At 45.5% G+C, this 27,068-nt stretch overlaps 1 protein-coding gene across 1 annotated transcript; it reads right to left on the minus strand.

Moving 5' to 3' along the window:
- Positions 1-430: 430 nt before the first annotated feature.
- Positions 431-26,099, minus strand: LRRC38 (leucine rich repeat containing 38). The gene is made up of 2 exons (XM_083752835.1): positions 24,638-26,099; positions 431-2,269 (listed from the first exon to the last, which is right to left on the minus strand). The coding sequence occupies exons 1-2, from the start codon at positions 25,263-25,265 to the stop codon at positions 2,019-2,021; spliced, it is 879 nt and encodes a 292-aa protein (XP_083608961.1). The 5' UTR covers positions 25,266-26,099; the 3' UTR covers positions 431-2,018.
- Positions 26,100-27,068: the final 969 nt, after the last annotated feature.

A 27,068-nucleotide genomic window follows, 5' to 3' on the forward strand; every position in this document is an offset into this window, starting at 1 on the left:
CACCCCGGAAATGATCTCTTTCAGCTTCTGCCTTCTGGAAGAAGGTATAGAGTTATAAAGGCCAGGACTAGCCGCCTGAGAAACTGTTTCTACGTTAATGCAATTCTGGTTCTAAACGCAGCATAAGGGGTCTCTATAGCAGTGTTTCCCAACCTTGTGCCTCCAGATGTTTTTGGCCTACAACTCCCATCATCCCTGACCACTGGTCTTGCTAGCTAGGGATGATGGGAGTTGTAGGCCAAAAACATCTGGAGGCACAAGGTTGGGAAACACTGCTCTATAGTATAGTGTATTTTTAAAATGGGGTTTCAGAGTTTTTAGGAGTTTTTGAATTTTTTATGTAGTTTTTCAATTTCATTGTTCTGCATGGGACAATGACAAATAAAGATATCATATTGTGTCGTATTGTGTTCATTGACCATATTTTTTTTTAAAAAAATACTAGTCCCTCCCCCCACAAGAAACTATGTTGATGTGACCGTGACCCTTCTCGTGTGGCATTTTACTGAGGCAGACATGCAAACAGATCTCATTGGTGCTGAATGTATAATCATATCAGGGATGCTTTTTCTTTGCTGTGTGTTATCATTAATGATACGCAGGGTATGAAGGATCAGAATACTACGGCAAATGGCACCTGCACAGTGCTATGACTATGATTCAGAAAGAGGAGTTTTTTAAAAAAGCAGAGCAACAGAGGCTCTCGGTGTATTCAGGCCACATTCATGTTAAGCTATCATAGCTCCCTCCAAAGAATTCTGGGAGCTGTAGTTCATTAACTGTGCTGAGGATCATTAGGAAAAGCCTGTTCTCCTCCCAGAGCTGCAATTTCCAGAGTTCCCTGTAAAGAGGGATTGATTTAGTGGGCTTATTCCACACTTCCTCTTCCTCTTGTCCCACTGCATCCCCCTGGGGGGAACAACTCTTTAGTGCTCAATCGGAGCAAACAGCAATTCAGGTTTTCTCTGGATTGACATTTGCTCTGATTGAGCAGTAAAGAGCAGGCTTTCCCTTGGAAAGGAATGGGGCGAGAGGAAAACCACTCAGACCCATGCCCAGAAAGTGTGGTTCAAGCAGAAAAGTACTCGGACCCATGCTTTCTAGGTACAGGACAAGCAGAAGCGTGGACGAGCCCCAAGCCCAGCAATACTTTCTGTTGTTTGTCCAAATGCATCCCAAATGTGATCATGTTGCAAACTAGAGGTCGGGTGCCCCAAAGCCAAGAAAACAGGCTTTTCTTTTCTGTGATTCTGCAGGGTCAGCAGAGCTTAATGTTTCTTCAGACACCAAGGGAAGAAACACTTTGATACACATGTAAACTTTGAAACAGGTGGACAAAATAAACTTCATGAGAACATTGATGCAGGTATCCATAAGAAGGCTTCCTTCCATACCAGGAACACACTGTGATTTACAGTGCAGCTGGGCTAATAATGTTTTACTTCTCTTCCTTGCTGCTCATCTGTTAATCAAAATAACTCTGCTATCTGAAATTGCATCTCACATAATCATAGAATGATAGAAACTCAGAGCTAGAGGATCCTTTCAAGGTCATCAGGGCTAACTGTTTGATGCAGGAAATCCAGAACTGGAACATCTCCAACAGATGGCTGTCTTTATTCCTTTAAAAACATTGTGAAAAAATTCTAAAATAAAGACTATTAAAAAAATAATAGAGAGAGAAAGAGAGAGAGACAGAGAGAGAGAGAGGCCAGAACGAAATCCCAGCCTTCTCCAATATTGGCGATCTCTGATCTTCTTTATTTTCTTCCCTCCTAGTGAATCTATTTTAAGATTAATTTTAAACTCTGGATTGGATCAAGAGACCTAACCAGGAAAGGTTCCATAAAACTTAAAGCATTTCCCAGGGATATATAAATGGGGAAATACCATTGAGACTTTGATAGGAGTACTGAGCCCTTAGACATTTGTTTAGTTGTGATGCACTTTTAAACGGTTGTTGTCTCTTCCTACCCTGGTCTTTGGACTTATTCCGTGACATGCCAAGAGAAGGGGGTTCAGTCATCATCATCTTCATCTTCATCATCATCCTTACTGGGTGCACATCTTTGGAAGCAGTTCACAATCAGCGCCAAAACGAAGCTTGACACGATAGCAGCGATGGAGACGGCGACGCCAGAGAAGATTATGATTATAAGGTCTGTGAGTGACAAACTAAATTTGCAGTCCCTGAAACTGGCCTCTGATAATTCACTGAGAAAGACGGTGATGTCTTCCACAGGGACAGTACACTGGATTTCATCGAGACCTGCACAGAGAGAGAGAGAGAGGGAAGAAGGAGAATTTTTCCCCCAAAAAAGTAGCAATATTATTATTTATCCAGTTATAAATGTGACTCTTCCATACAAAATGAAGCACAGCAGCTCACTCAAGGAAGGCAAAGATTTTTGATGGTAAGATGAAATCCTCCATATAGCAATACAGATATATAACTTTTGTAAGCATACCCAATCCATTTAGCATGTTTGTAAATTGGGTTTTATTTTATTTTGGTTTTTTGGTTTGGGGTTTTTTCAGTCCTGTGTGAAGGCCAAATAATGAGGCAAATCAAGTTGATCTAGGAGACTTCCATACCCCCACCCCCTGAGTTGAAGTGCCGTGACAATACCCCCACAACTGGATCAGTCCCCACCCAAGCCTCCTAGAATCATAGAGTTGGAAGGGACCTTGACGGTCATCTAGTCCAGCCCCATGCAATGCAGGAATAGGCAGCTTTCCCATACAGGGATAGAACCTGCAACCTCGGCATAATGGGTACATCGCTCTAGCCAACTGAGCTATGCAACCTCTAAACCTCCTGCCACTCTTCCACTCTCATTTCCTCCCCTGTAAAGAACAACTCTATAATTTCCTCTCTCTATATATATATATGTTTCTCTAGGACAGTTGTGTCCAAACTTTTTTCAAAGAGGGCCAGATATGATGAAGTGATGGGTCGTGGGGGCCAACCAAAGTTGTTGAGCTTCTTTTAGGATTGAAGTTGAAGTTTTTAAAGGATTTTACCCCAGGAAATAAACTGCCACAGAGGCTGGATTAGACCAACCAACAGGCTGGATTAGGCCCCCGAAACGGACTTTGTGTATGCCTGCTTTAGGAGGTCATACACACTTCTGCTTCTCCCACTACTTTCCCCTGAGAAGACCTGTTGTTTACCACTGAATTGAAACAAACGCCAATCTCTTTTTTAGTTTCCAGGCACTGAAGTGGAAGTGTGGATGATCGCTTAATCCATGGGCTTTGCAAGAAGTGAGAATGTCCAAAGTGTTGCCTGTGGAGCACTGAACAACTCTGGATTATTTTATTTTTAAGGAACAGCAGAAGAGGATTGTGTTGTTGTGGTTAAAGCCTTCAGCGCCCATAGAATATGTTGAATCTCGGATCTTCTTCCCTGCCACCACAAGCTACATATGTCCCAAGGTTTTATTTCTTTTAAGAAGAAGCTGTGTGCTTTAAATACACTTTCAATTTATGGTTTTGGAAGTGACATTAGGGCTCATCTAGACTTCCACATGTCCTGCCCCTTTCTCCAAGGAAAACCTGATCTTTGCTACTGAATCGGAGCAAAAGTCAATAGAGTTTTACACGGATTGGTGCCTATAAAGTGTGTGACAAGCAGAAAACTGCTCAGATTCATGCTTTCTAGGCACAGGAGAAATGGGAGAGTGGGTGAGCCCAAGTAAGTGTGTCTAGGATCACAGACTAAAGCAACCCTTGTATTTAAAAAGACTAGGAGGCACACACACACACACACACACACAGAGAGAGAGAGAGAGAGAGAGAGAGAGAGAGAGAGAGAGAGATGAGCATTTAATTAGAGATTTAACCAGAAGTGAATCATTGCAGCATATTGCAGATTAAAATGAACAGGAAGACCGGAGTTACAGCAGAGAGGAGACGGATCACTCTGAGATTAATCGTAGAACAGGAGACAGGAGGCTTGGAAAAAATCCAGTTCCCTGCAGAGAGGGCAGAAATTCACCCAGATCAGGGAGTGGCAAGCAATCCCCAGGGTCAATGCTCAATCCATGTGCAAGCCTCTCCCCTTGTCAGTGAAGAGACAGATTGGGGGCAAGAGCTACTTTGCAATATGAAATTGCCCAGCTGGTGATGCTCAGCCTTATTCTAAACCCAGTGCTATCCTTCCCCTCTCTGGGTTCTTCTTTAGCATCCATTGCAGCCAAAACCAGAGAAGGACTCCTTGAACCCATCCTGCCCACTTTTCTGGCAGAGGTAGGGTGGTCGTGTGTCATTCTACTATATATTTTGGGAAATGGTTTGTATGTTCTCTCTATGTTTGTCTGCCTCTAGAGATATCGCCACCCAACTTGGCATGAGGATTCCCAAGGTGGGGCAGTGGTCTTTGTTGGTGTTTGGACTCTGGGCACTATTTTCAATGAAGACAGTTGGTACTGGGTCTGTCTGCCATATTCAATGCCCATAATGGGCAGCGAATCACAACAGAATAGCAGTTAGACTCCCAAATTGCAGTTGTGCTCCCCTGACAATGAAGGAGAAAAAACACTTGATAAGAACACTTTGCTTAGGGACCATTCAAACCCTGATGATGATTATAATTACTACTATTATTATGGAGAGCCAGTGTGGTACAGAGGTTAGAGTGTTTCGCTAGGATCTTGGAGACCAGAAGTCCAACTCTCCTCTCAGCCATGAAGCTTGGGGTCAAGTCACTGCCTCTCAGCCTAACCAATCTCACAGATGGGGAGAACCATGGGTACAACCTTGAGCAAATTGGTGGGGAAGTTGGATAGAACGAAATGCATAAAATAGTTATTCCACTTGATGACTAAATAGGATGGTGAGCAATTTAGAAAGTATAAAATATCAGTTACTCAAACATTAAAATATAAGCACTCACAACTGAAAGAAAATGAAAACAACACAGAGGTGTAAACAAGAGAGCCAGGATGGATCCTAATCATAGAATTGTAAGAATTGTAAAGTTGGAAGGGACCCTGGGGGTCATTTAGTCGAACCCCCTGCATTGCAGGAATCATGACTGACAGAAGACCATCCAACCTCTCTCTGCTTGAAAACCTCCAATGAAGGAGAGTCTACCACCTTCTGAGGGAGTCCGCTCCACTGTTGAATAGCTCTCACTGTTGTAAAGTTCTTCCTAATGTTTGGTCCTTTCTTGTGTGAGATCGAGGGGATGCCTCTGTAAACAGGTGTGTCTTCAGAAGCTGGTAGAATTCCAATACCAAGGGGCCTCTTGTTGGGAAACGGTGTACATGCAGCTGTGCACACAGAGTCAATTAAGGTTTGGCAGCCAGCCAGAAGGCAATCTGAAGGAGTAAGCCTGTCTGGTGATAACAGAGACATGGAGACCGCTCCCTGATTGGTCAAGCTCTCTCAAGGGAGGGATAATTAATGGCCTACTAACTGTTAGTTCAGGAGTTCCGTGGATTCTGCGTGTACTCTGCTAGGTCTCGCTAAGTTCCTGCAACCAGTCAGAAAGTTGTGAAACACCAAATAGGTTTTGCCAATACCTCTTATATCTGAGAAGGAAGTGCACCCCATTGCATTGGTGCTACCAGGGGAAAAGCCTGTCTCTGTGTAACCACAAGCTGATGATTATCATTTCATGACAAGACCAACCAGGTTCCCTTTGTCAATCCCAGAGTCCTATCCAAGCAACAGAGGGGAGATCTGCCTTTGTTTAAGGCTTCGAATGTAAGTAACAAGACCTTGATACAGGCTCAGTGTCTTATCAGTCAACCAGTGCAAGTCTCTCAATGTTGCTGTGATATGTGACTGGTACAGACCCTCCAAGGGACAGTCCCAGATTTGCAGAAGCCATCCCAGTTTCTGATTTGATCCCAGAATGTCCCTCTTTTTCTTAGGACATCCCTATTTTCATTGGAGAAATGCTGGAGGGTATGAAGTTATCCAACCCCTAAGCCATCAGAGACATCACCTTACCAACAAAGGTCCGTATAGTTAAAGTTATGGTTTTCCCAGTAGTGATGTATGGAAGTGAGAGTTGGACCATAAAGAAGGCTGATAGCCGAAGAATTGATGCTTTGGAATTATGGTGCTGGAGGAGACTCTTGAGAGTCTCATGGACTGCAAGAAGATCAAACCTATCCATTCTGAAGAAAATCAGTCCTGAGTGCTCACTGGAAGGACAGATCGTGAAGCTGAGGCTCCAATACTTTGGCCACCTCATGAGAAGAGAAGACTCCCTGGAAAAGACCCTGAAGTTGAGAAAGATTGGGGGCACAAGGAGAAGGGGACGACAGAGGACGAGATGGTTGGACAGTGTTCTCGAAGCTACCAGCATGAGTTTGACCAAACTGCGGGAGGCAGTGGAAGACAGGAGTGCCTGGCGTGCTCTGGTCCATGGGGTCATGAAGACATGACCAAATGACTAAACAACAACAAAGCCATCTGAAGGCAGCCTTGTATAGCGAAGTTTTTAAATATTTAATGTTTTTATATATGTTGGAAGCTGCCCAGAGTGGCGAGGGTGACCTAGTCAGATGGGTAGGGTATAAATAATAAAATTGTTGTTGCTGTTGTTGAAGAATAGGACATCCCTATTTTCATCAGAGAAATGTTGGAGTAATATTAGCTGGTAATATTAGCTAGAAAAACCAAGGATTGAATGAGGGATCTTTTGCCTATAGAGCATCTCCTCTGCCACTGATCGCCTTTCCTGGTTGCGCAGAGCATCCTTTGGTAGCAGGAGTGGTGTCAGACCTCATGCTCTTGCCCGATCCCAAGGACAACCAGAGGGATCAGAGGAACATAAGGCAGATGCTGCCTCAGCTTAGCCGCCTGCTTTGCTGACAGATGCTGCTGGAGTTTATTGGGGTTTCAGCTTCGCTCTTCCTATCTGCAGAAATAATCAAATTGGCACATTGCCTCCGGAGGCCCATTGCCCCTGCCATTGACGGGAAGCTAGGGAAAGAGCTTCCTATTGGGTGCATTCCCAGCAGAGGAGCTGACTTGCCCCCTTTATTGAGGGGGCCCAAGTCGTGTGACTTGCTGACGTGGCGCACATGACATTACCACTCAATATGCTCTCCTTACAATGGGGGTGGGGCAAATAGGGGGTGGGGCAAATAGTCTCAGCCCCCCTGGCCCTAGCTGGCATGCCTACTTCCTGACAAACCTTGGGAGTAACAGAATGTGAAGTAATCTGGCATCCATCACCATCAGTGATGATGGTGGGAGATTTGGTTCAGCTTGCACTTGAAGCCAAACTTAGCTAATTCACACTTTCTGATCCAATACGAGAACCACAGCCATCCTTTGAAATTCACACTTCTCCAAATTTTGTAATGCAGTTCTCCAGTCAAGTAATGAATACACTAGGGCAGAGGCGGAGCTAGGTGCTCTGTGAACCCAGGGGCGGGGCGAGCATCCCAGGGGGCGGGAAAAGCATCCCAGGGGGGTGCCACCCGTGGTGAGCATCCCAGGGGGTGAGACGCCCATGGGGGGTGGAGCCAGCAGCTCATGGCAGGCTGTTTCCTGGGTGGAGTGGGGTGAGCCACACTGCTTAGCCAGCAGCCTTCCTCCCTTCCCTCTTCCTTTTGACAGCTTTGGGGAGGCTTCCTCCCCCCACAGGAAGCAGCCCGGAAGCAGGGGGCAATGGCGTGCTGCCCACCTGCGACTCCCAAGACTACCCCGAGCTGTCAAAATGAAGGGGGAAGGGGGGAAGGCCGCCGGCCAGGCAGCGCAGCTCCGCCCCTTCCCCCAGCAGATCAGGGTAGGCTTGGGAGTCGCGGGCGGGCAGTGCGCCAAATGTCACCCCCCTCAGTGAGGGCACCTGGGGCAGACCGCCCCCACCATCGTCCCCCCCTTCCTCCGCTCCTGCACTAGGGTAAAGCATGCATATAAATGCACATGTTTGTGAAAATATAGAAGTCCTCTCCCCCCCCAACAAAAAAAAACCCTATGGCTTTAGAGTGGCCCTGATGCAACCCATATCTAGGCCCCAAATCAATTCGGGGGCCTTGCACAGTGTTTAATTAGTGCTTAATACCCATTTAAAGGTATTAAAGGTATTTTAAGTCCCTTCAACATACATTTAAAGCACATGATTTATTCCAATGAGTGCTGGGATCAGTAGCTTTCCCCCTCACAGAATTACAATTCCCAGCACCCTTAACAGACTACAGATTACAGGATTCTATGGGGTAAGTCATGTGCTTTAAATATGCATCAAATGGGCTTTAATTGCATTGTGCGGATCTTCCCTCTCTAGTTAAACATGTGGTTTGGAAGGGGCCTGTCTCTCTCTCTCTCCCCTTGCCCTCTTGCCTTGCCATCAGACTCATGGGTGTGTGGGTGTGTGTAAAATGAATACTTTTTCAGTGCATTGGTTCAGCTTAAGAAAGAAGCCCAGTTACTCCAAAATCCAGGGGGAGATTCAGCCGAGCATTTCAGAACCATTCCTGGTGGTGGAGGTCACATACTTCTTTCAATTTTTTTTCCAATTAGCTGCATGCATTTGGGTGTCCTACCTTCCGGAATTTTGGCATCACCCCCAGTCCCAGCCTCAAATTTCAAACAGTTGCAGTTTGTATTGCAACTCTAGCAAAGGTCCTGAAAATCTAATTACAAGGAATTTTGGTGCTGGCTAAGTAAAGCATCTGGGACATGACGTTTCAGCCACTGCAGAGACACTGGGATTTGGGAGACCCTTTGAAGTGAAGCCACACTATCCTGGAGTTAATAATGTCATTTCCTGGCCGGACAGATTCGTGAAACATTACATGGGACAGAATGTCTCCCGCTTTCCAAATTGATGGGGGACGGTTCTCCAAGGGCAGAAGCAAAGACTTCCTCTTTCCTTTAGAGCCAACACAAGGGCATAAAGCTAAGGATGGAAACCGCAGGAGGGGAAAGTTTGCCAGGCATCTGCTTGGCCACTGTGAGAACAGGATGCTGGTCCAGATGGGCCTGATCCGGCAGGCTCGTCTTACATTCTTAAGGATGCTTCATTTTCCTCCTCCAAACTGCTATCAGGATTTTAGAGTTGCAAATGCACCAGGATGGTTTCTGAAGTGATTACATTGTTCTGCTTTTCTTTTCTTTTTATTTATTTCTCCAGAGACCCCCAAAATACATTATGAAAACCTGTATTCCCCATAGATGCACCACAAGTTAGTATAAAACTTTGAAACAGGTCTTAAGAATTTGTAAACGAAACGAAGTGCCTGCAGAAACAAAGTCCAGTCTGGAGAGATTCAAAAATCAATCCCAGTGGTACCTTGGGTTACATACGCTTCAGGTTACAGACTCCGCTAACCCAGAAATAGTGCCTCAGGTTAGAACCTAAGTCCTACTCAAAGTAAACTCATTGAATTAACAAACCATATGTGAGGGCTTCTTTAGCTGTGATTCCTGTATAGCAGGGGATTTGATGAACTGCATAATTCTATGATTCTGTCTTTGTGCTTTGTGGGAGAAAGAGGAGGCACAGAGCTGCCCTCTTTCCTCACTCCCTGACCACATGCTCAGCCATGCTTAAACCCAGATTAAACATATGGTACTGGGGTGGGCAGGTCTCACCTCTTTCTCCCTTTCCCCAACAACATGAGCGTGCAAACAATCAGTTATGCTGTTTCCTGCTGCTCTGGGGGTGGGGGGGACCCGAACAAATGGATTCAAATTACGAGAAAGAAGATTGCGAATAATTTTCTGATAGTTAAGAGCTATTGGATAGTGGAACAGACTACAGTGGTACCCTTGGTTCTCAAACTTAATCCATTCCGGAAGTCTGTTCCAAAACCAAAGTGTAGCAAAACCAAGGTGTGCTTTCCCATAGGAAGTTATGCAAAACAGATTAATCTGTTCCAGACTTTCACCGAAACAGCAATTTAACATGAATTTTACTCTCTAACGATACCATTAATCCATAAAATGAAAGCAATAATCAATGTACTGTACCATAAAATAAATAAGACAGTATTGTAGATGATAATTTTTTTTTTTAATTCTTATTTGCACTGATGATAGTCATTGTTTGGATGGGGGGGGGGGGGCTTTTATCCATTTCCACAGTCACACAATCAATCAATCAGTAGCTGAACTGGGTTCCACACAGACACAAAAACAAATTAACCGAAAAAGCCTCAAAAACAAAAACGCAAAATAAATAGCAAAACCAAAAGCGTCAAATACAGTGGTACCTTGGTTCTCAAACTTAATCCGTTCCAGAAGTCTGTTTGACTTCCAAAATGTTTGGAAACCAAGGCGCAGCTTCTGATTTCTAGGCACCCTAGAAACAATAGCCGACAGCCGCATCGGACGTCCGGCTTCCGAAAAACGTTCGAAAACCGGAACACCTACTTCCAGGTTTTCAGTGTTTGAGAACCAAGGTACCACTGTAGCTCAGAAGGTGATGGACTCCCTATCAATGGTTTTCAAACAACAGATGGATTGCCACCTGCCAGGGATTCTCTAGCTGCGATTCTTGCATTGCATGGGGTTGGTCTAGACGACCGTTGGCAGCCCCTTCCAACTCTACAATTCCGTGATTCTATCAATTCAGTGCTCTTATCTAGGTCAGCCCCAGAGTTTGAGGGCCACTCTAGATTGGGGGTACCCATGAAAAGTCCTACCAATGGCCCCAACTGCAGGGAGCCCTGGGGGCCCGGCCCCCACAATCTTTGGTCGCTCCAATTTGCCACTGCTGCCATGTATTCCCACCACCCCTGCCACACGCCATCCCACTGCTACCCTGCTGCTGATAACCCCCCCCCCCTCGCTTTCCACCTCACCATGAAATAGCATCTGCCTTGGGGCCTCTGAGGCCCTGCGGTGGAAGCACAGGTCCCAGAAGCGCAGGCCCAGACCAGTTTTTTTAAAAATGGCACTTGCACTCCCACACACAGCGCAATGTCATGGCATCATGTCACCCACAGTCAAGAATCCAAGTTGGTGCCCCTGAGTCCTTCAGCAACCCCTTGTTTTGCCTCAGGCACACCTTTACCTGGCCCATCCTAAATGGCTCCACGAGCCAAATGGAGAGGCCTAGTGGATCTCATTAGGTCTCCTGTGCCACTAAACACTTTGCAAACAAAATAAATACTGGGGGTGGGGATTTTTGTTTTTTGACTATGTTATATAACTTTGTGTTTTAGTATTGTGAACGGCCCTGTGGTTCTTGGATGAAGAGCGGTATAGAAATTTAATTTTAAAATACGTGCACAAATAAAAATAAACAGCTTGCAGGTCTGTCAGCTTGCTTGCACCCACAAACTCCGCATCACAGATTGTGCACATTGGTGAAAAAAAAGGTCTGTCAGCTTGCTTGCACCCACAAACTCCGCATCACAGATTGTGCACATTGGTGAAAAAAAAGCGCAGGAAAAGCAACCTTCATTTATTTCTCTCTCTTTTTTAAAAAAATGTGAGGGATATATAATCCGCTTTTTGAGGAAGCCCTCTACAAAGAGGCTTTGCGACACATGTTACAAATCCCAGTCCAGCTCACTTAGAAATGCAGCTAACGGTAATGATAAAATCCAAAGCATACAAGAGCGATCGTATTTCACTGCAATAAGCCTCACAAGCAGGGAAACTTTCTTTAGCTCAAGGGCCACATTCCTTTTTGGAAACACCTCCAAGAGCCACATGCCAGTGGTGGGGTTAGGCCAAAGGCCAAAGTGCGTGGAGTGATGCCAACTCGCAGCCTCTTCTCTACCCTCTGTTCAGGCAAGGAAGAGGCCTGTTGAGAGTTCAAGGATGCATTCCACCTATGTAGAAATACTCAACAAGGACGTAAAGCAGGGCCAGTGAGGAGGCAGAGCCTGGGAAGAGAGGGCAGGGCTCCAGAGAGGGTGCTGCCTGGGGACAGTCCCAGTGGCCAGAGAGTGAGGCCTGGAGAACAGCATTTGACACTGGAAAGTACTAGAATCTCCTTCATTGGAGGTCTTTAAACAGAAGTTGCATCACCTCCAACATTTCTCTGGTGAAAATAGGGACATCCTATTACTATCCCCCCTTCCATGAAAGTAGGGACGTCCTACTCTACCCCCTCCAACATTTCTCAGGTGAAAAATAGGGAGGTCCTATTACCATCCCCTCCATTTCTCAGGTGAAAATTGTTGTTGTTGTTTAGTCGTTTAGTCGTGTCCGACTCTTCGTGACCCCATGGACCAGAGCATGCCAGGCACTCCTGTCTTCCGCTGCCTCCCGCAGTTTGGTCAGACTCATGTTTGTAGCTTCGAGAACAGTGTCCAACCATCTCGTCCTCTGTCGTCCCCTTCTCCTTGTGCCCTCAATCCCCTCCAATGAAAATAGGGACACCTTATTCTATCCCCTCCAACATTTCTCCAGCAAAAAGGAGGATGTCCTATTTCATACCCTCCAACATTTCTTCAGTAGAAATAGGGGCATCCAAAAGCAGGAGCTTCCAGAATCAAATCAGAAACCAAGATGGCTTCTGTGATTCTGGGACTGTCCCTAGGAATCAGAACACTTGGGGGGGGGGGTCTGAAGTTGGATGGCCATCTGTCAGGGATTCTTCAGCTGTGATTCCTGCATCCAACTCTACAGTTCTATGATTCTATGATATGAGGAGAATGCACAAATAACACTTCTAAATAGGGCTGGAACAGCTGACTATATGGACCATGATAGCAGGGTCATGTGTGGCCTCACAGAGATGGAAACAATTGACCGCCATCTTGTCCCAGGGCCTCACCAAAGCTTCTACTAGCTCTGCAAGCCATAGAACCACAGCCTTCCAAAAGGTAGTTTTGGAAGCTACACATAGCCCTGCCAACATTGGGTGGGCGACACAGTGTTCAGTGTCCTTCAAACAAGGCCACAAAACAAAAGTGAGGGGAGGAGATTTGCACAGCACAAGCATGTGACTGTGCTCTCTGGGCTGAAATAATTAGATAATGTGCAACCCAGGACCAAAATAACAGAAGTGACCTATCTGTAATGCTCTCACCACTTGTGTGTTCGTTTACAGGAGGGTTTTCTGCACCAAAAAGGCAGCGCCTCAGAAAACCTGGAGGGCACCGACTCAGCTTGAACTTTAATTGGCAACAGCTAAGATTGGAAGTGCAAATTCCTGTCCTATAAAGAACAGGGTTTCTTTAGAAGAAGGAAAAGGGAGAAGGGGCATGGGCAAAGTGCACTTTTTTCACATTCCTGAATTGCCTTTCTAGTGAAACTGAAATTTGTGAGGAATGGAAAGCAGAACAAAGCAAGTGAAAGGAAAGATAAGCATGGAACTGGTGGTGGTGGGAAAGACCATTCATCTCTACTTCTGTGTAAGGGGCAGGAATTGTGTGTGATCTGCTCGCTGAATCTGGCTGAGCCTTCCACAAACTGCTGCCTCCATGAAAACCCCCCATTGACACCTCCTTTCTGCTAAAGACGTTGGAGCCCAGGGAACTGAGAAACATGGGGATTCAGAAGTAGCCTTATACTGAGTCAGACCTTTAATCCATCTTGCTGGCAGCAGCTTTCTGGGGTTTCAAAAAGGGGGCTCTCTCAGCCCTACTTGGAGATGTCAAGGATGGAACCTGGGACCTTCTGAATTCAAATCGGATGCTCTACTCAGAGCAATGATGTTTCCCCTTAAAAATAAAGCAAGGTTTCACTCTTCATTGTTCTAACTGAGGAGCTTTTTAAAAAGAAGCTGAAGAACACGCCTTTTACTGAGTCACCATGCTAGTCTATCCATCTCAGTAATGAACTGAAGATCTCCAGGATCTTCAGGCTAAGGTCCCTTACCTAGCTTGTAGCCAACCCTCTCCTTCATGAAACTTGCCTAATCCTCTTTCAAGCCATCTGCGTTGACGGCCATTGCTGCCTCCTGTGGAAGAGAGTTCTGTAGATTTATATGCTGCATGTTTTAGTATTTTAACTTCTGCATGTTTTAAAGTACAGTGGTACCTCAGCTTAAGTACTTAATTCGTTCTGGAGGTCCGTTCTTAACCTGAAACTGTTCTTAACCTGAAGCACCACTTTAGCTAATGGGGCCTCCTGCTGCCGCTGCACCGCCGGAGCACAATTTCTGTTCTCATCCTGAAGCAAAGTTCTTAACCCGAGGTATTATTTATGGGTTAGCGGAGTATGTAACCTGAAGCGTATATAACCTGAAGCGTATGTAACCCGAGGTACCACTGTACTGTTGTAAAAAATAATAATCTTGGTTTTCTCATTTTATCTTTTTGAAAAACCACTTTGAGGTGTTTTATTTTTTAATCAAGTGGTGTGTTTTCTTTATGAAATAAAGAACAAATTAACCACTATCCTGACTCTTCCAACATTCAGCTTCCTTGGATGAGAGAGAGATAGTTCAGTCGGTTCTGCATGCATCTCTTCATCTCAGGGCTGTGAGTTCAAGCCCCACGCTGGGCAAAAGATTCCTGCATTGCAGGGAGTTGAGGTAGATGACCCTTGTGGTCCCTTCCAACTCTACAATTCTATGATACTATGATTCTATTCTAGGATATCCATGAGCTCTAGTGCTATGAGAAAGGGAGAAGAATATTTCTCTAGCCCCTCTCTCCTTGCATGCATAATTTTATAAACTTCTATCATGTTGCCTCTTAAGGGCTTGTCCACACTATTGCATGTCCCATGTCTGAGCCAGTTCCCCCTTGCACCTCTCCTTTCTCAAAAAAAAACCTGCTCTTGAGTGATAAATCGAGCAAATGCCTATTTGGAAAAATCCCAAATTGCCATCTGTCCTGATTGAGTCCATGAGGAAGTGTGGACAAGCCCTTACTCACGCTCACTAAAAAATCCCAAATGCTTCAACCTTTCTTTCTTCAACCTTGCTCCATCCATTTGATCTGTAGCCATTTCTGGACAAACCCAGGCACCCCTGCTAGCAGTTTACAAATGAAATGCATCTTGCTTAGTGCTTTCATGGCTGTAGTTTTGCCTGCAGTGACTATCTCCTTCCTCCAGCCCCACCATCTGGGATATATTTGGCTATGTAGCAATAAAGACCTGAATTCTTGAGCGGGAGATGAAGCGGCTCTCAAATCCTGCCTGCAGCGACCTGAACAAGGAAACATGGAAAGCACACATCAAAACTAAGTGCCTAACAGAAGACAACCCAGGAACCTGTGCTTTGACAGCTAAATGGAGTAGATGAATGTCTTGGGGAGGGATGACTGTGGTTTTCTCGTCTTTAGTGGGAGTGTTTGAGGTTTGTGCATTTTCAGAATGCAGCTTGAGAGAGTGTGTGTTTATTGAAGGCTGGATTTGGGGGGCTCCCAAATGCCTGAAGGGTTGTCAAGATGGCACCTTCTGGGACCAAGATGGCACCTCCTGGGACCAGTGTGACCACCAGCACTTCCTATGGCGCCTGGGAAAGGTCTTGGTATATATGTCCACTCAAAAACCCACAAAGTTCAAACCTCTGATCATATTCCTCCTGCTCACAGTCCATCCAGCTATAACTGAGGACTGGAAGGATTCCTCGACCTTTACACTGACCGTGTGGTATAAAAAGACTCTGTATATTGTTTCCTTGGAGAAGCTAACTAATGAGCTGAAAGTCACCAAGGGCTTTGCTGCACCGCAAGATTAAGTGGCCATATTTGGCGCGGTGGGGTGGAGATCTTTATTTACGTACAGGAGGTACTCTGAAAGACCACTTTACCATTTTTCCACCTGTTTTCTGCAAGTCGTGTCCTCCATCATGTTGCTGTGAGATCACCGTAAACTGCCTCCCTGTTGTGGGGCGGGACTGCTTGGATGGCCACGAGTCCCCATTGGTTGCCCCTGTGTTGCTGGGGCAGAAATTTGGCTCGTTGGGATGGCTATTGGCTGCTGAGGGGCTATTTAAGCTGCTGCACGTCTCTGGAGAGTTTCTCTTTCTTGCGACATGCAGTGGATCACCTGCCCTCTTCTCCCTTTATTTAGGCTTGTTCTTTTGGCCTTGCTATGCCTGTCTAGGGGTCATCCGTTTTGGAACAAGGGTCCGGTAGGAATTTTGCCATTTGGCTAATTGGCTGGTGCCACTTGGTTTTTGCCTAAAGGTAGAGTAAAGGGACCCCTGACCATTAGGTCCAGTCGTGGCTGACTCTGGGGTTGCGGCGCTCATCTCACTTTATTGGCCGAGGGAGCCGGCGTACAGCTTCCGGGTCATGTGGCTAGCATGACTAAGCCGCTTCTGGCGAACCAGAGCAGCACATGGAAACACTGTTTACCTTCCCACTGGTATGGTACCTATTTATCTTCTTGCACTTTGACGTGTTTTCGAACTGCTAGGTTGGCAGGAGCAGGGACCCAGCAACGGGAGCTCACCCCGTCGCGGGGTTTCGAACTGCCTACCTTCTGACCGGCAAGTTCTAGGCTCTGTGGTTTAACCCAGGCCTACCGTGTAGCAAATTGTCACAACTTTGTAAGGATGGTGGTTAGGCATTTGGTTCAATGTTTTGAGGAGGGGACGTGGTTGGCTGTGCCTGCCCCTCCATTGCTGCTGCTAGGGAATTCTGCTAAAGAATCCAGGGGCTCACCTTGCTTTTGTCTGAACCCTGTCAAGGGGCTAGGGCCACGCCAGAGCCCCTGGGAGCATCTGGGGTGAGCTGTGAGATTAAAGTCAGCTTCTTGCTCCCCCAAGATGCTTTCCCTTACTGACATATGGTGGTGCCCAGTGTCAGTCCTGTTCCTACCACTGTGCAGGTTCAGGTAGTCTGGAACCAATGCCTAAGCAACCACGCACATGCTGTCATCAATAAAGTTGTGGCCAAAATTAATGCCAAAAACCTTAAACTAAAGTCTGTGTCTATTGTGTCTTTACAGTGGTACCTCGGGTTACAGACGCTTCAGGTTACAGATGCTTCAGGTTACAAACTCCACTAACCCAGAAATAGAACCTTGGGTTAAGAACTTTGCTTCAGGATGAGAACAGAAATTGTGTGGCGGCAGGGGGGAGGCCCCATTAGCTAAAGTGGTGCTTCAGGTTAAGAACAGCTTCAGGTTAAGAACGGACCTCTGGAACGAATTAAGTTCCTAACCTGAGGTACCACTGCATTTTGGGGGTGGTTTGGGGGCGTCTTCACATGCAATTGCAATTTCACAGAATTCGAATTTTAATACAATTTGTATTGCAATTTGAAGTTACGATATTGCAATTAAAGTCAAAATGGATACTCAGCGAGACAGGTGCCCCAGCCTCGCATCTTCAGCCACAGACACACAGGCATGTCAGGTCTGTTCTTGTACCCAAGAAATTGCTTTGGCGAGATGCAGATAAATTACCGAGGGCAAGCCCAGCACTTCAGCCCAGCCATATTTATTTAAGTGGTTTGTAGAGGTGACCATTTAAAGCCTTTTATGGGAATGTCTTGAGTCGTCGCAAGAGTGACCTTGTTTACTAATGGCTGATGCATTTTTAACATTACTTTTAATTAGAGTTTAAGTAGTCCTCGAAGTGTGACAGCGGTGTCTCCTTTCCCTCATCCTTGACCTTCTTTCGCTTATCTCTCCCCACCCCCACCACCATCACACCATCCCTGCTGCCTTACAGTACCTTGGGAGACATTTTCTTTCCAGGTAAGGCAAAAAGAGAGAGAGAGCCTCTCTCGTAGCACCACAGTTGAGTCCATCAAATGAAGGCTCTCCTCAGACACTTCGCCAGTGAAGGCCTTGTTTGGATACCATGCTAATGGTTCCTCTGAACCAAAGCCCTTGCTCCACAACACACGAAACACACACAGTGGAGACTAAGGATGGGCAAATCTGTACAGTCTGATTTCACACAGTTCCTCATTTCCCCCATAATCTTGTTCAGTTCCCCGTGTTCACACAACAGTTAGTTTGCGAATTATTATTATCCTTGTGAAAATTCATCAGAATTTCTCCCACTATACATTCTTGTATACGGTGCATATTTGTCTAATATACACAGTTGTGCAAAGCAATTGCCTGTAATATAATGCAATTGTGTATGTTGTTTTCCTGAGTACAGTCGTACCTTGGTTTTCGAACAACTTAGTTCTCGAATGTTCTGACTCCCAAACACCGCAAACCCAGAAGTGACTGTTTCGGTTTGTGAACTATTTTTGGAAGCCGAACATCCAACAGGGCTTCCAACTGGCTGCAGGAGCTTCCTTCAGCCAATCAGAAGCCGCACTTTGGCTTTCCTAACGTTTTAGAAGTCTTCCAAGGTACAACTGTATCTGCATTTTGGAGGGCACATTTACCCTAGTAAATAAATGCAGCTCGTAGGGGATAATGGGTGTATCTACATTCAAACTTTAAACGTTCTTTTTACATTTAAAAGAGCCTAGGGCACCATCACCAAAAGGAAACATCAAAGGAAACATTATTTTGAGTGGGGGCTAATCTTAATAATAAAAATAAAAATAAAAATAATAAAAATAAAATTTATTATTTATACCCCGCCATTCTGGCTGAGTTTTCCTAGCCACTCTGGGTGGCTCCCAATTGGGTATTGAAAACAATACAGCATTAAATATTAAAAACTTCCCTAAACAGGGCTGCCTTCAGATGTCTTTTAAATATAAGATAGTTGCTTATTTCTTTGACATCTGATGGGAGGGCATGTGTGTGTGTGTGTGTGTGTGTGTGTGTGTGTGTGTGTGTGTGTGAGAGAGAGAGAGAGAGAGAGAGAGAGAGAGAGATCCATTATTTTTATAACACTGCCAATGGTCTGGAAAAGCATTTGGGTTGAAATCTTATTCATTATCATTATCCTCTGAAACAGTAAACACATATTTATGGTTCTGAATCTGGCTGGATAAATCCCACTCACAGCTGAATCCTAGTTGGGAGTTCGGACTAGACAAAAAATAATTCCCTGGTTCTATGTTGAGCTGGGGAGTCAATGCATCCCTGCAGGGGGCGGGGAGCCCCCTAGTGTGAACTTCTGTGCAAGAATCACAGCATTTTCCTCTACAGAGCATTGCTTCCCAGCAAACACACAGTTACAACTCCCTGGTTCCGTATGAAGGCTATTGGAAGGCACCCCAGCTCCTGGGCTTGGGGGGGGGGCAGGAAATCCCGTATTAAAACACAATCGAACTAGACCAGATTGCTGGCATTTTTAGTTCTGCCAGACATCCTGCTCTCAGCGGCTGTTCTTCTTTGGGGAACTGAGCACACAGAGGAGCAAATGGTTTCACACTGGAATGGATCTGCATCCCCCTTCAAAACATATTCCAAGAAGTCCTTTTTTTAATAAATAAATAAAAAGGTGTTAGCATCCAGCCAAGGAACCATAATAATCTTATCCCCAAGTGGAATTAAGCTTAGGTATATGTAACTACATTTGCTGTGTCCTTTAAATACCCTCAAATTCGTCCTTTTGTATTCTCAACTACTGTTAAAATTCAAATTGGGAGATCCTCACAGCGGAGTATCAAGGGAATACTGATTCCAGAGAGATTACGGAATCTGATGTTCTTTCTGAGAGGAGAAAGGGCATTGGGGTTCCTGTTTCTGGTGGCATAAGAAAAGACCTGCTGCAGGATCAGGCCAGACGCCTATCTAGTCCAACATCCTGTTCTCTCAGTGGCCAAACTAGATGCCCCAATGGGAATCCCACAGGTCACCACACAAACTTCCTAAGAGCTATTTCCTTAATAAAGAGGAGCTGTGAACATTTAGAAAATGGAAAAACACCTCTGTGTGTTGGTGTGTGTCTGCCGTTTTCAAATATGAGAAGGAACCAAACGTAACCGGGATGTGAATGGTTCTGGGAGTTGTTGTTGTGGTGGTGGTTGTTCTGTCTGTCAAGGGTAAGAATGAGAGGAGACAGACTGATATCTAAGGAGGAAAAATCTAGAACTCGGGGATCAAATACCGTGCTCCAAAATATAATATTCGTTGGGCAACAGGGGTCATTACCAATTGAGACTGCGTCATTACCAGTTGAGACAGTGTTGCTGGAATCATTTAAGCTTGGTCAGATAAACATCATAAGGTTAGATAGATGGTTTAGGTGTCGCAGGCCTGGATAAAGGGGAAAGAGACGGAGTCCAACAGCACCAGATCTCATCTGGCTTGTTCTGTGGACCAAACATGCAGATTCCCAGTGGCTGGTTTTTAGGTGCATAATTCCTCTTGACAATGGAAGGCAGAGCATAGCCATCCTGGCTAGTAGCCATTGATAGCCCTGTGATCTATGATTTTATCTGCCCTGAGCCTTCCAAGCTTAGAAAGTTGAACTGCTGCATTCAGAAGTGTCCATGTGTCTTTCTAAAAATCATTTTTGAAATGTAGACATGGGTGATGGTGCTTATGTAGCCAAACTGGTGGGTGTGATCAGAGGGGAAAAGTGGACAGAGCAGTGGCCGTAACTTAGATTTTTTAGGGTAGGCTATACATTTCAACCATACGAAAGTTGGGGGATTCCACACTCATATACCTCTCTTTATCCTCCATTGATAAAGAGACATTATTCCAGTTCTGGGAGAGAATTCAGGCAGGCAGAAGCACTTGAGAAGGGTGTGGATGAGAGAAGTGACCTGGGATATAAATTTCACCATCATATTTTCCTTCCTTTAAAAGGCCCCATACAGATGTCAGTCCCAGGAGATCCAGTAACTTTCTAATTTGCAAGAAGCAATGAGACACTAGTGAATGTGGAAAGGCATTTCCATCACTTTCCCAGTTTCACTGAAGTCTGGAGAAAGTGTGTCACCAAAAATATAATGATGAGAGATTGCATCTGCTGCATCAGTGGCTGCATCAGTTTTTCACTTTTCCAATTTCAAGTTCATTTCTCCACATTTCCACATCGGTTTGTAATTATTATTATTTTAAAAAAAGAAGTTCTCATGAAAATTCACCAGCATTTCTGCGCAGATTTCTCCCAATATAAATCTTTTTTGCATGCCATTTTGTACACATTTTTGCAAAACAATTTTCCTCCGTATAATTCATTTTTGTATGTTATTTCCACTAATATATGCATTTTATACATAGACACTTTTTAATGTGTTTGTCTTGGAGAGGAGAACTGCATTTCAAAATTCGGAGAAGTGCAAATTCCAAAAGGCAGCTGTGTTGTGGCTTGAATCTTGCTTTAGGAAGTGTGGTAAGTTCACCTTTAAATGTGAACTGAATTGAATTTTTCCTTGATCCCTAACCAGAACCCTCTCACAAGCCACTGTCATTCAACATCTGGGGCAGGCAGGTGACAGTGGGCCTTCCGTCACATCAGCCTGGGTGGATCTACTGCAGGGAGTACCAAACATTTTGGACCAGTGGGCAAAATTAGATTTTTGAGAAAGTGTTGCAGGTGGCAGTAGTAGTAACATTACCCAAAATCGCTACCATTTGGGGGTGGTATGTGACATAGAACAAATTGATTGCCACTTCTAAACAGGCAGAAAAGGAGACAGAGACACAAAATAGTGTGGGCATGGCCATCAGTCGGTGAGGAAAAGGCATCTATATCAGCTGCACCCAGGCACACTCCTAGAGAGAAGCTCTTTGGAGCTTTCATAGGGTTGGTGTCATATCCTCGTATCCAACAAAAAGTGGACATGGAACCCATGCACGTCCAATGTAGGAGAGGCCAAGTCAATCGGAACAGGAACGGGGCAAGAAGAGCAAACAATCGCTTGTGCGTTGTAGATTTTTGAGAACTTTTGAGGAGACCTTTTGCAGGCACCATAGGAGGTGCAGATGGCCACAATGGGCACCATGTCGGTGACCCAGATCTGGTGACATTTAGGCTGCAATCTTATACTCACTGCCATGGAAGTTAACCCCTTCCTTGTGCCTTGTGGTCCTGATCCTGATGATCACCCGACAATGGATGCAATTTAAATTTTAAAAATGAAGCCCATTTCTTGCATTCACATAATTAATTCCCTGTTTAGGGAAGTTTTTAATGACTGGTGCTTTAATGTATTTTTAAACTTCTGTTGGGAGCTGCCCAGAGTGGCTGGGGAAACCCAGCCAGATAGCCAGGGTAGAAATAATAAATTATTATTATTATTATTATTATTATTATTATTATTATTATTATTAGGATTTACTTCTCAGTAGGCCAGCATAGGATTGTACTGCTAAACAGGAGAAGTGTGATCTGCGAGCTTTGGTGATTAGCACAAATTTAATAGGATAGAGGTCCCTGAGTGATTATTATACTGTTAGAAAATCTGTGGAATGCTCTCCCCAGGGAAGTTCACCTGGCGCCTTCACTATACACCTTTAGGCACCAGGCAAAAATGTTCCTTTTCAACCAGGCCTTTGCCTGACTTGATCCATGTCCTATACCCTGTTTAAAAATGCTGGCTCTTTGGGGTTGGGTTTTTTTTTAACTGGGTTGCTGGTTTTGTTTTGATTTTATGCATTTTATATTTTACTATTTTACCCTGAGACCTTCGGGTATAGGGCAGTATAGTAGTAGTAGTAGTAGTAGTAGTAGTAGTAGTAATAATAATAATAATAATAATAATAATAATAATAATAATAGAAGAAGAAGAAGAAAATGAACATGGAAGTCACAACCTGCATCATCTTCCCCAACCTGGTGCCCTCCAGATAACTCTTCTGAATTATGTTGATTGGAGTCATACCCCAACATGTCTGGAAGGCACAAGGTTCAGAAAGGCTGGTCTACAATTAGCCATTGTGTGAGAGAGACAGTGTGTGTGTGTGTGTGCGCGCGCGCGCACGCAATAAGGGCTGCACCCCTGCTTGTTCCACTCACCAACCCCTTGCCATCCCCCACCCTTTACTCTCAGGAGCTTCCCCTCCACACCCCCTGGAATTACTAAGCTTTCCTTGGCCTCTTGAGTTTATAAATCCAGCAAGGCGCTACAAATCCTCCAATGGGGCTGTGATGACAGACTTAACAATTTTCAATGTGTGCAAAAATATATGCAAAGAGGGTCATTGTTTTTTCAGGGCTGAATTTTAAAAGACATCCATGAAATCCTCCCCTAAGGAAAAATGGGGACATGGGATTCTCCTAGGGAGAAGTAGCAGGAATCAGAAACTATCCCTGCTAGAAAAAAGAATATCCCGTAGAATACTATAGAAATACTATAGTATACTATAGAAACAATTGGAGCTTATCACTTTGGGGAATTCTACCTAAAATGGAAACAGAAGCAGAAATTGCCAGTTTTCATTTAATTGTCCCTTGGAAACCAATAATGAACCCAACACCTAGTCACTTTTGTTGCTTCAAGTGTGCAGGTCATATACTATTATGTTCCCCCAATACCATTGTATTTGCATTGCATTTCCTTTGCACTGAAATGTATGGGATGGAATAACATGATGGTATAATTTACATAAGTAATTATGTAAATTACATCACAGCCGATGTTGAAATGAATGGTGCTTTTTGCGGCAAACGAACTGCAGCAGAATGGAAACAGTGCTGCATGGATGAATGCAGGGAAGAATGGAAAATGTTGCCTCCTTACATCTCTAAGGGAACCCAGCACCCATGGAACATTACAGGAGGAATGGGAGTCCATGGCCTAATTGCAGCTCTTAACATACTGAAGCAAGGCGAGTGTCTATATAGGAGCAGGTGCTTCAGAAAGGGGGGGGGGGAGAGATGCAATGCTAGATGCTCTGGCAGTGCTTTGTTAAAAGCTCTCTGATGGCCTCGAGGAGAGGCTGGCTTGCTGTGTCACAAGGCTTTGTCCTCCATCAGCTGATCCAAAGTGGCTGAAAGATCTGGTGTAGTTCTAGAGATGTGGAAACTGCTGAACTACACACACACACGCACACCAATTCTTACAGTTCTTTCACTGGAGCAGCAAAACTGCCTCTGATATCACTTCAGGCAAAAATGCAGTGACAAATCAAGTTATGTGTTTGTTTTTTTCAAACTATCCACACCACTCCAATCCACTTGGAACTTCAGGTTGTCAGGAAATTGTGGTACTTGACCCAGCCTAGCAATTCAGTGGTGCACCCCCTGTTTCTATCAACTCATGGAACCCATCCCCCCACTTACACTTGACTTGGAGAATTAATGTGCCCTTCCCTGACAAACGGGATGCACAATTTCATATTATTATTATTATTATTATTATTATTATTATTATTATTATTATTTATTCAAAATGGATAAATACACAGCAACTATTGAAGTGCCTCTAGACAACTTCACACGATTTGCAAAATCCATGTTATCTACAAAAGCTGGAGTTTGGGGAAGGGGGGTCACAACGAATATGTCGCTTTTTAAATAAATAACCTAAAAGAATCTCCCCTGCTGTTCCATGTGTGAACTGAAGTAGCACAAATAAAGTAGATATTCCCAGCACATTGTCACAAACCATTCAGTATTCAGAGGGCTTATTGCATGTGGCGGCGGCAGTGCTCCTTGTTTATGTATACAACCTCCAAGAGTCTCTATTCTGCGTTATCCTATTTCACAAGGCCCCCTGTCTCCCTATGTAGTTAAAGAGTGTAAGAAGCTCTCATTATTAGGAGTTCTTAATTGCATGCAGGAGGAGTCCCCCGCTCCCTCCTGCCAGTGAAGAAACTCACCATCAACCTGCCTTAGACGGCATAGATTTTGCTCTCACGGAATCAACAGACCCAAGAAAGAGACCATCTGTCCGCGAAGAACAGCCTGTACACAGACAGGAAGACAGACAAAACAAGACAAAGCTGGGTGGCAGGCAGCATGCCCTGGGAAGCTTTGGAAAAGATTTACCTTTCTGGAGCTTGGGTGCATTAGCCTCCAGCCAGCTGAAGAGGCTGGCAAAGTCACAATCGCAAAGCCAAGGGTTGCCCTCCAAGCGGATGGTCCGGAGGTTGGGCAACGCATCAAAGGTGGCCACATTCAACGTCTGCAAGTTGTTGTCGTTCAGCTCCAGAACCTGCAGCTGCTTCAGGCTCTCAAAAGCGGCCTCGTCCACCTCAGCCAGGTTATTGTTCCCCAGGCTCAGCTTGATCAACTTCTCCGCCGACTTGAAGATGCCAGCATCCAGCTGCGTCAAGTTGTTGTAGCTCAGATCCAAGTAGACCAGCTTGCTGGAGCTGCTGAAGGTGCCGTCCTGCAGGGTGGCAATGGAGTTGTTCCTGAAGTCCAGGTAGACCAGGTCACTGTAGAAGATGAAGAAGTCTCCCGGGATCTCCTGGATGTTGTTGTCGGCGATGAGAAGTTTCCGCACGTCCAGCGGGAACGGGCTGGGGACTCGGGGAAGCCCTTGGTCCCGGCAGTCGATGGTGTGGTAGTCCATGCAGCTACAGACAGAGGGGCAGAGGTGCCCCAAGGGTAAGAAGAGCAGGCAGAGAAAGAGCAAAGGAGGTAGGCAGCAGAGCGAAGGACATGGCCACATCGTCAGGCACAAGCCAAGTGGGGGTAAGCTCCTGCTGCTAGGAGAACGGCATTTTTCGTCGCCGCCGCTGTTCAGTAGCAGTACCCGTGTGTTGAAGAGATGGAGCGTGCGTGCGTGGCTTGGAAGTGTGTTGTTTTATCCGAGAGATCACATATCGTAGATCAGATAGCAGCAGGCTAAAGAGGAGGCGGGGAAGAGAGAGAGAGAGGGAGACTAGTGGAGAGGGGGGAGGAGATGAACGAGAGGATTTGTGCAGGCAGGGGAATGAGAGTACCATCGAACGGAGGGGGGAATAAAAGGCGGCAGAGCAAAAGGATGAGCCTCTTAAGGGTTCAGCGCTAAAGGAAATGAGGGTTTTGCTGCCAAAAAAAGGCCTTGTCAGCAGCAACAGGGTTTCCAATAAGGGAGCGGATAATAAAAACGAGGCTGGTTGTGTCTGTCATTGAATGTATTTTTGAACACATTGGCTGACACTGCAAAGGCAGAAGGAGGCAGAGGGCAGGGCCGGACGTGGCGTTATTGCTCCTCAGTGCCTCTTTCTCCCTCTCTGTGTGTTCCACATTGAATGTGGGCTCTTGCAGGGGAGTTTTGTTAAGAGCTCACCTTTGGAAAGGGAAAGCTGCCTCTCCCCACAAAAGCTGATCTGCCCCCCCCCATCAAGAAGGAGATGATGTAGAGCTTAACTTGTGCCTCCATAAATGGCATGCTAGTTCACAGCAAGGCTGCTTTTATGGGGCTGTCCTTGGAGACTCTTCAGAAACCAGTGCGGGAAGTTGTGGCGATGCACCCAGTGAGAGAAGGTCACTGGGAACCACAGTGTCTGCCTATGAGTTGCTGGCAATCACAGATGAGGAGAGCTGCTATCACTCCCACGTCCTCTTTGTGGGCTCTGCCTTGAGACATCAAACTGACCTATGCTCATTCATTCTTTCCCTCTTGAGGTCAGCCAAGCTCCCACTTCCATTCAGTTTTGACAGCAGATGGGGGGGGGGGAATGTTTGTTTTACTGGCCCCAGGGGAGGTGGAAGGCTATCAAAGTGAATGGAGCAGTTGATAAAATAATGTGCCGTCAGCTGGTTTCTACCCACACTGACACACCCCTCTTCGCCCGCCATCTTGTGAAGAAAGAGGCATTATCAGAGTTCAAGGACACATTCCACCCAGGCTAAAATACCCAAGGAGCATATGAAGGAAGAGTAGTGAGGGACATTGCCTGGGGTGAGTCCCAGGGGCCTGATCGGGGGGTGGTGTGTCCTGTTTCACTGCTCGAAGCAAAGCGGGAAGTGCTGCCTCCTGCCACCACGCCACCTCCATGTCTCATCTCGCAAGATCTTGCCAGAAATCAGTGCCGATGCCAGTGGCGGAGCCAGTGGGCTGGATGGGGTGCCCATAGGGGCATAGCCTCAGGACCTTTTGCTGTTTGAGGAAACTGCTTCACCCTGCCTCATGGGTGAGCCGGCCCTTGGCCAGATAGAGAGGCCTAGAAGGCCACATTTAGCCCTGGGTCTGAGGTTCTCTACTCTTACCTTGAAGACCCATTCAGTTTCAGCGGCATACTGAAACATGCATGTTTCACTAGGCCTACGTGGGTGATGGGAGAATATCCTTCCTATTTTATTCTCAGGTGCGAGAAGTCATTTTGTACTGGGTTTTTTATCCACTAGGTTGTGTACTTGGTATTCTCTGTTGTAGAGTATATTGTGCTGAAACTCACCCTGCAAACTTTGGGTGAAGGGCAGGATATAAATACTGCAGACAAACCCAGAGGACATTTGCAAGGCATGCGTTGACTCTCAACTCCTC

This window comes from Podarcis gaigeae, assembly GCF_964106915.1.
Source record: "Podarcis gaigeae genome assembly, chromosome: 8".
Taxonomy (NCBI): domain Eukaryota; kingdom Metazoa; phylum Chordata; class Lepidosauria; order Squamata; family Lacertidae; genus Podarcis; species Podarcis gaigeae.

What these genes read in the sequence shown, in the direction of transcription:
- LRRC38 (XM_083752835.1), bottom strand. Translation starts at nt 25,265, where the DNA reads ATGTGGCCATGTCCTTCGCTCTGCTGCCTACCTCCTTTGCTCTTTCTC. An exon ending in TGCACCCAAGCTCCAGAAAG is followed by an intron (nt 2,270 to 24,637) that starts GTAAATCTTTTC and finishes CTCTCTGTGCAG; the next exon opens with GTCTCGATGAAATCCAGTGT.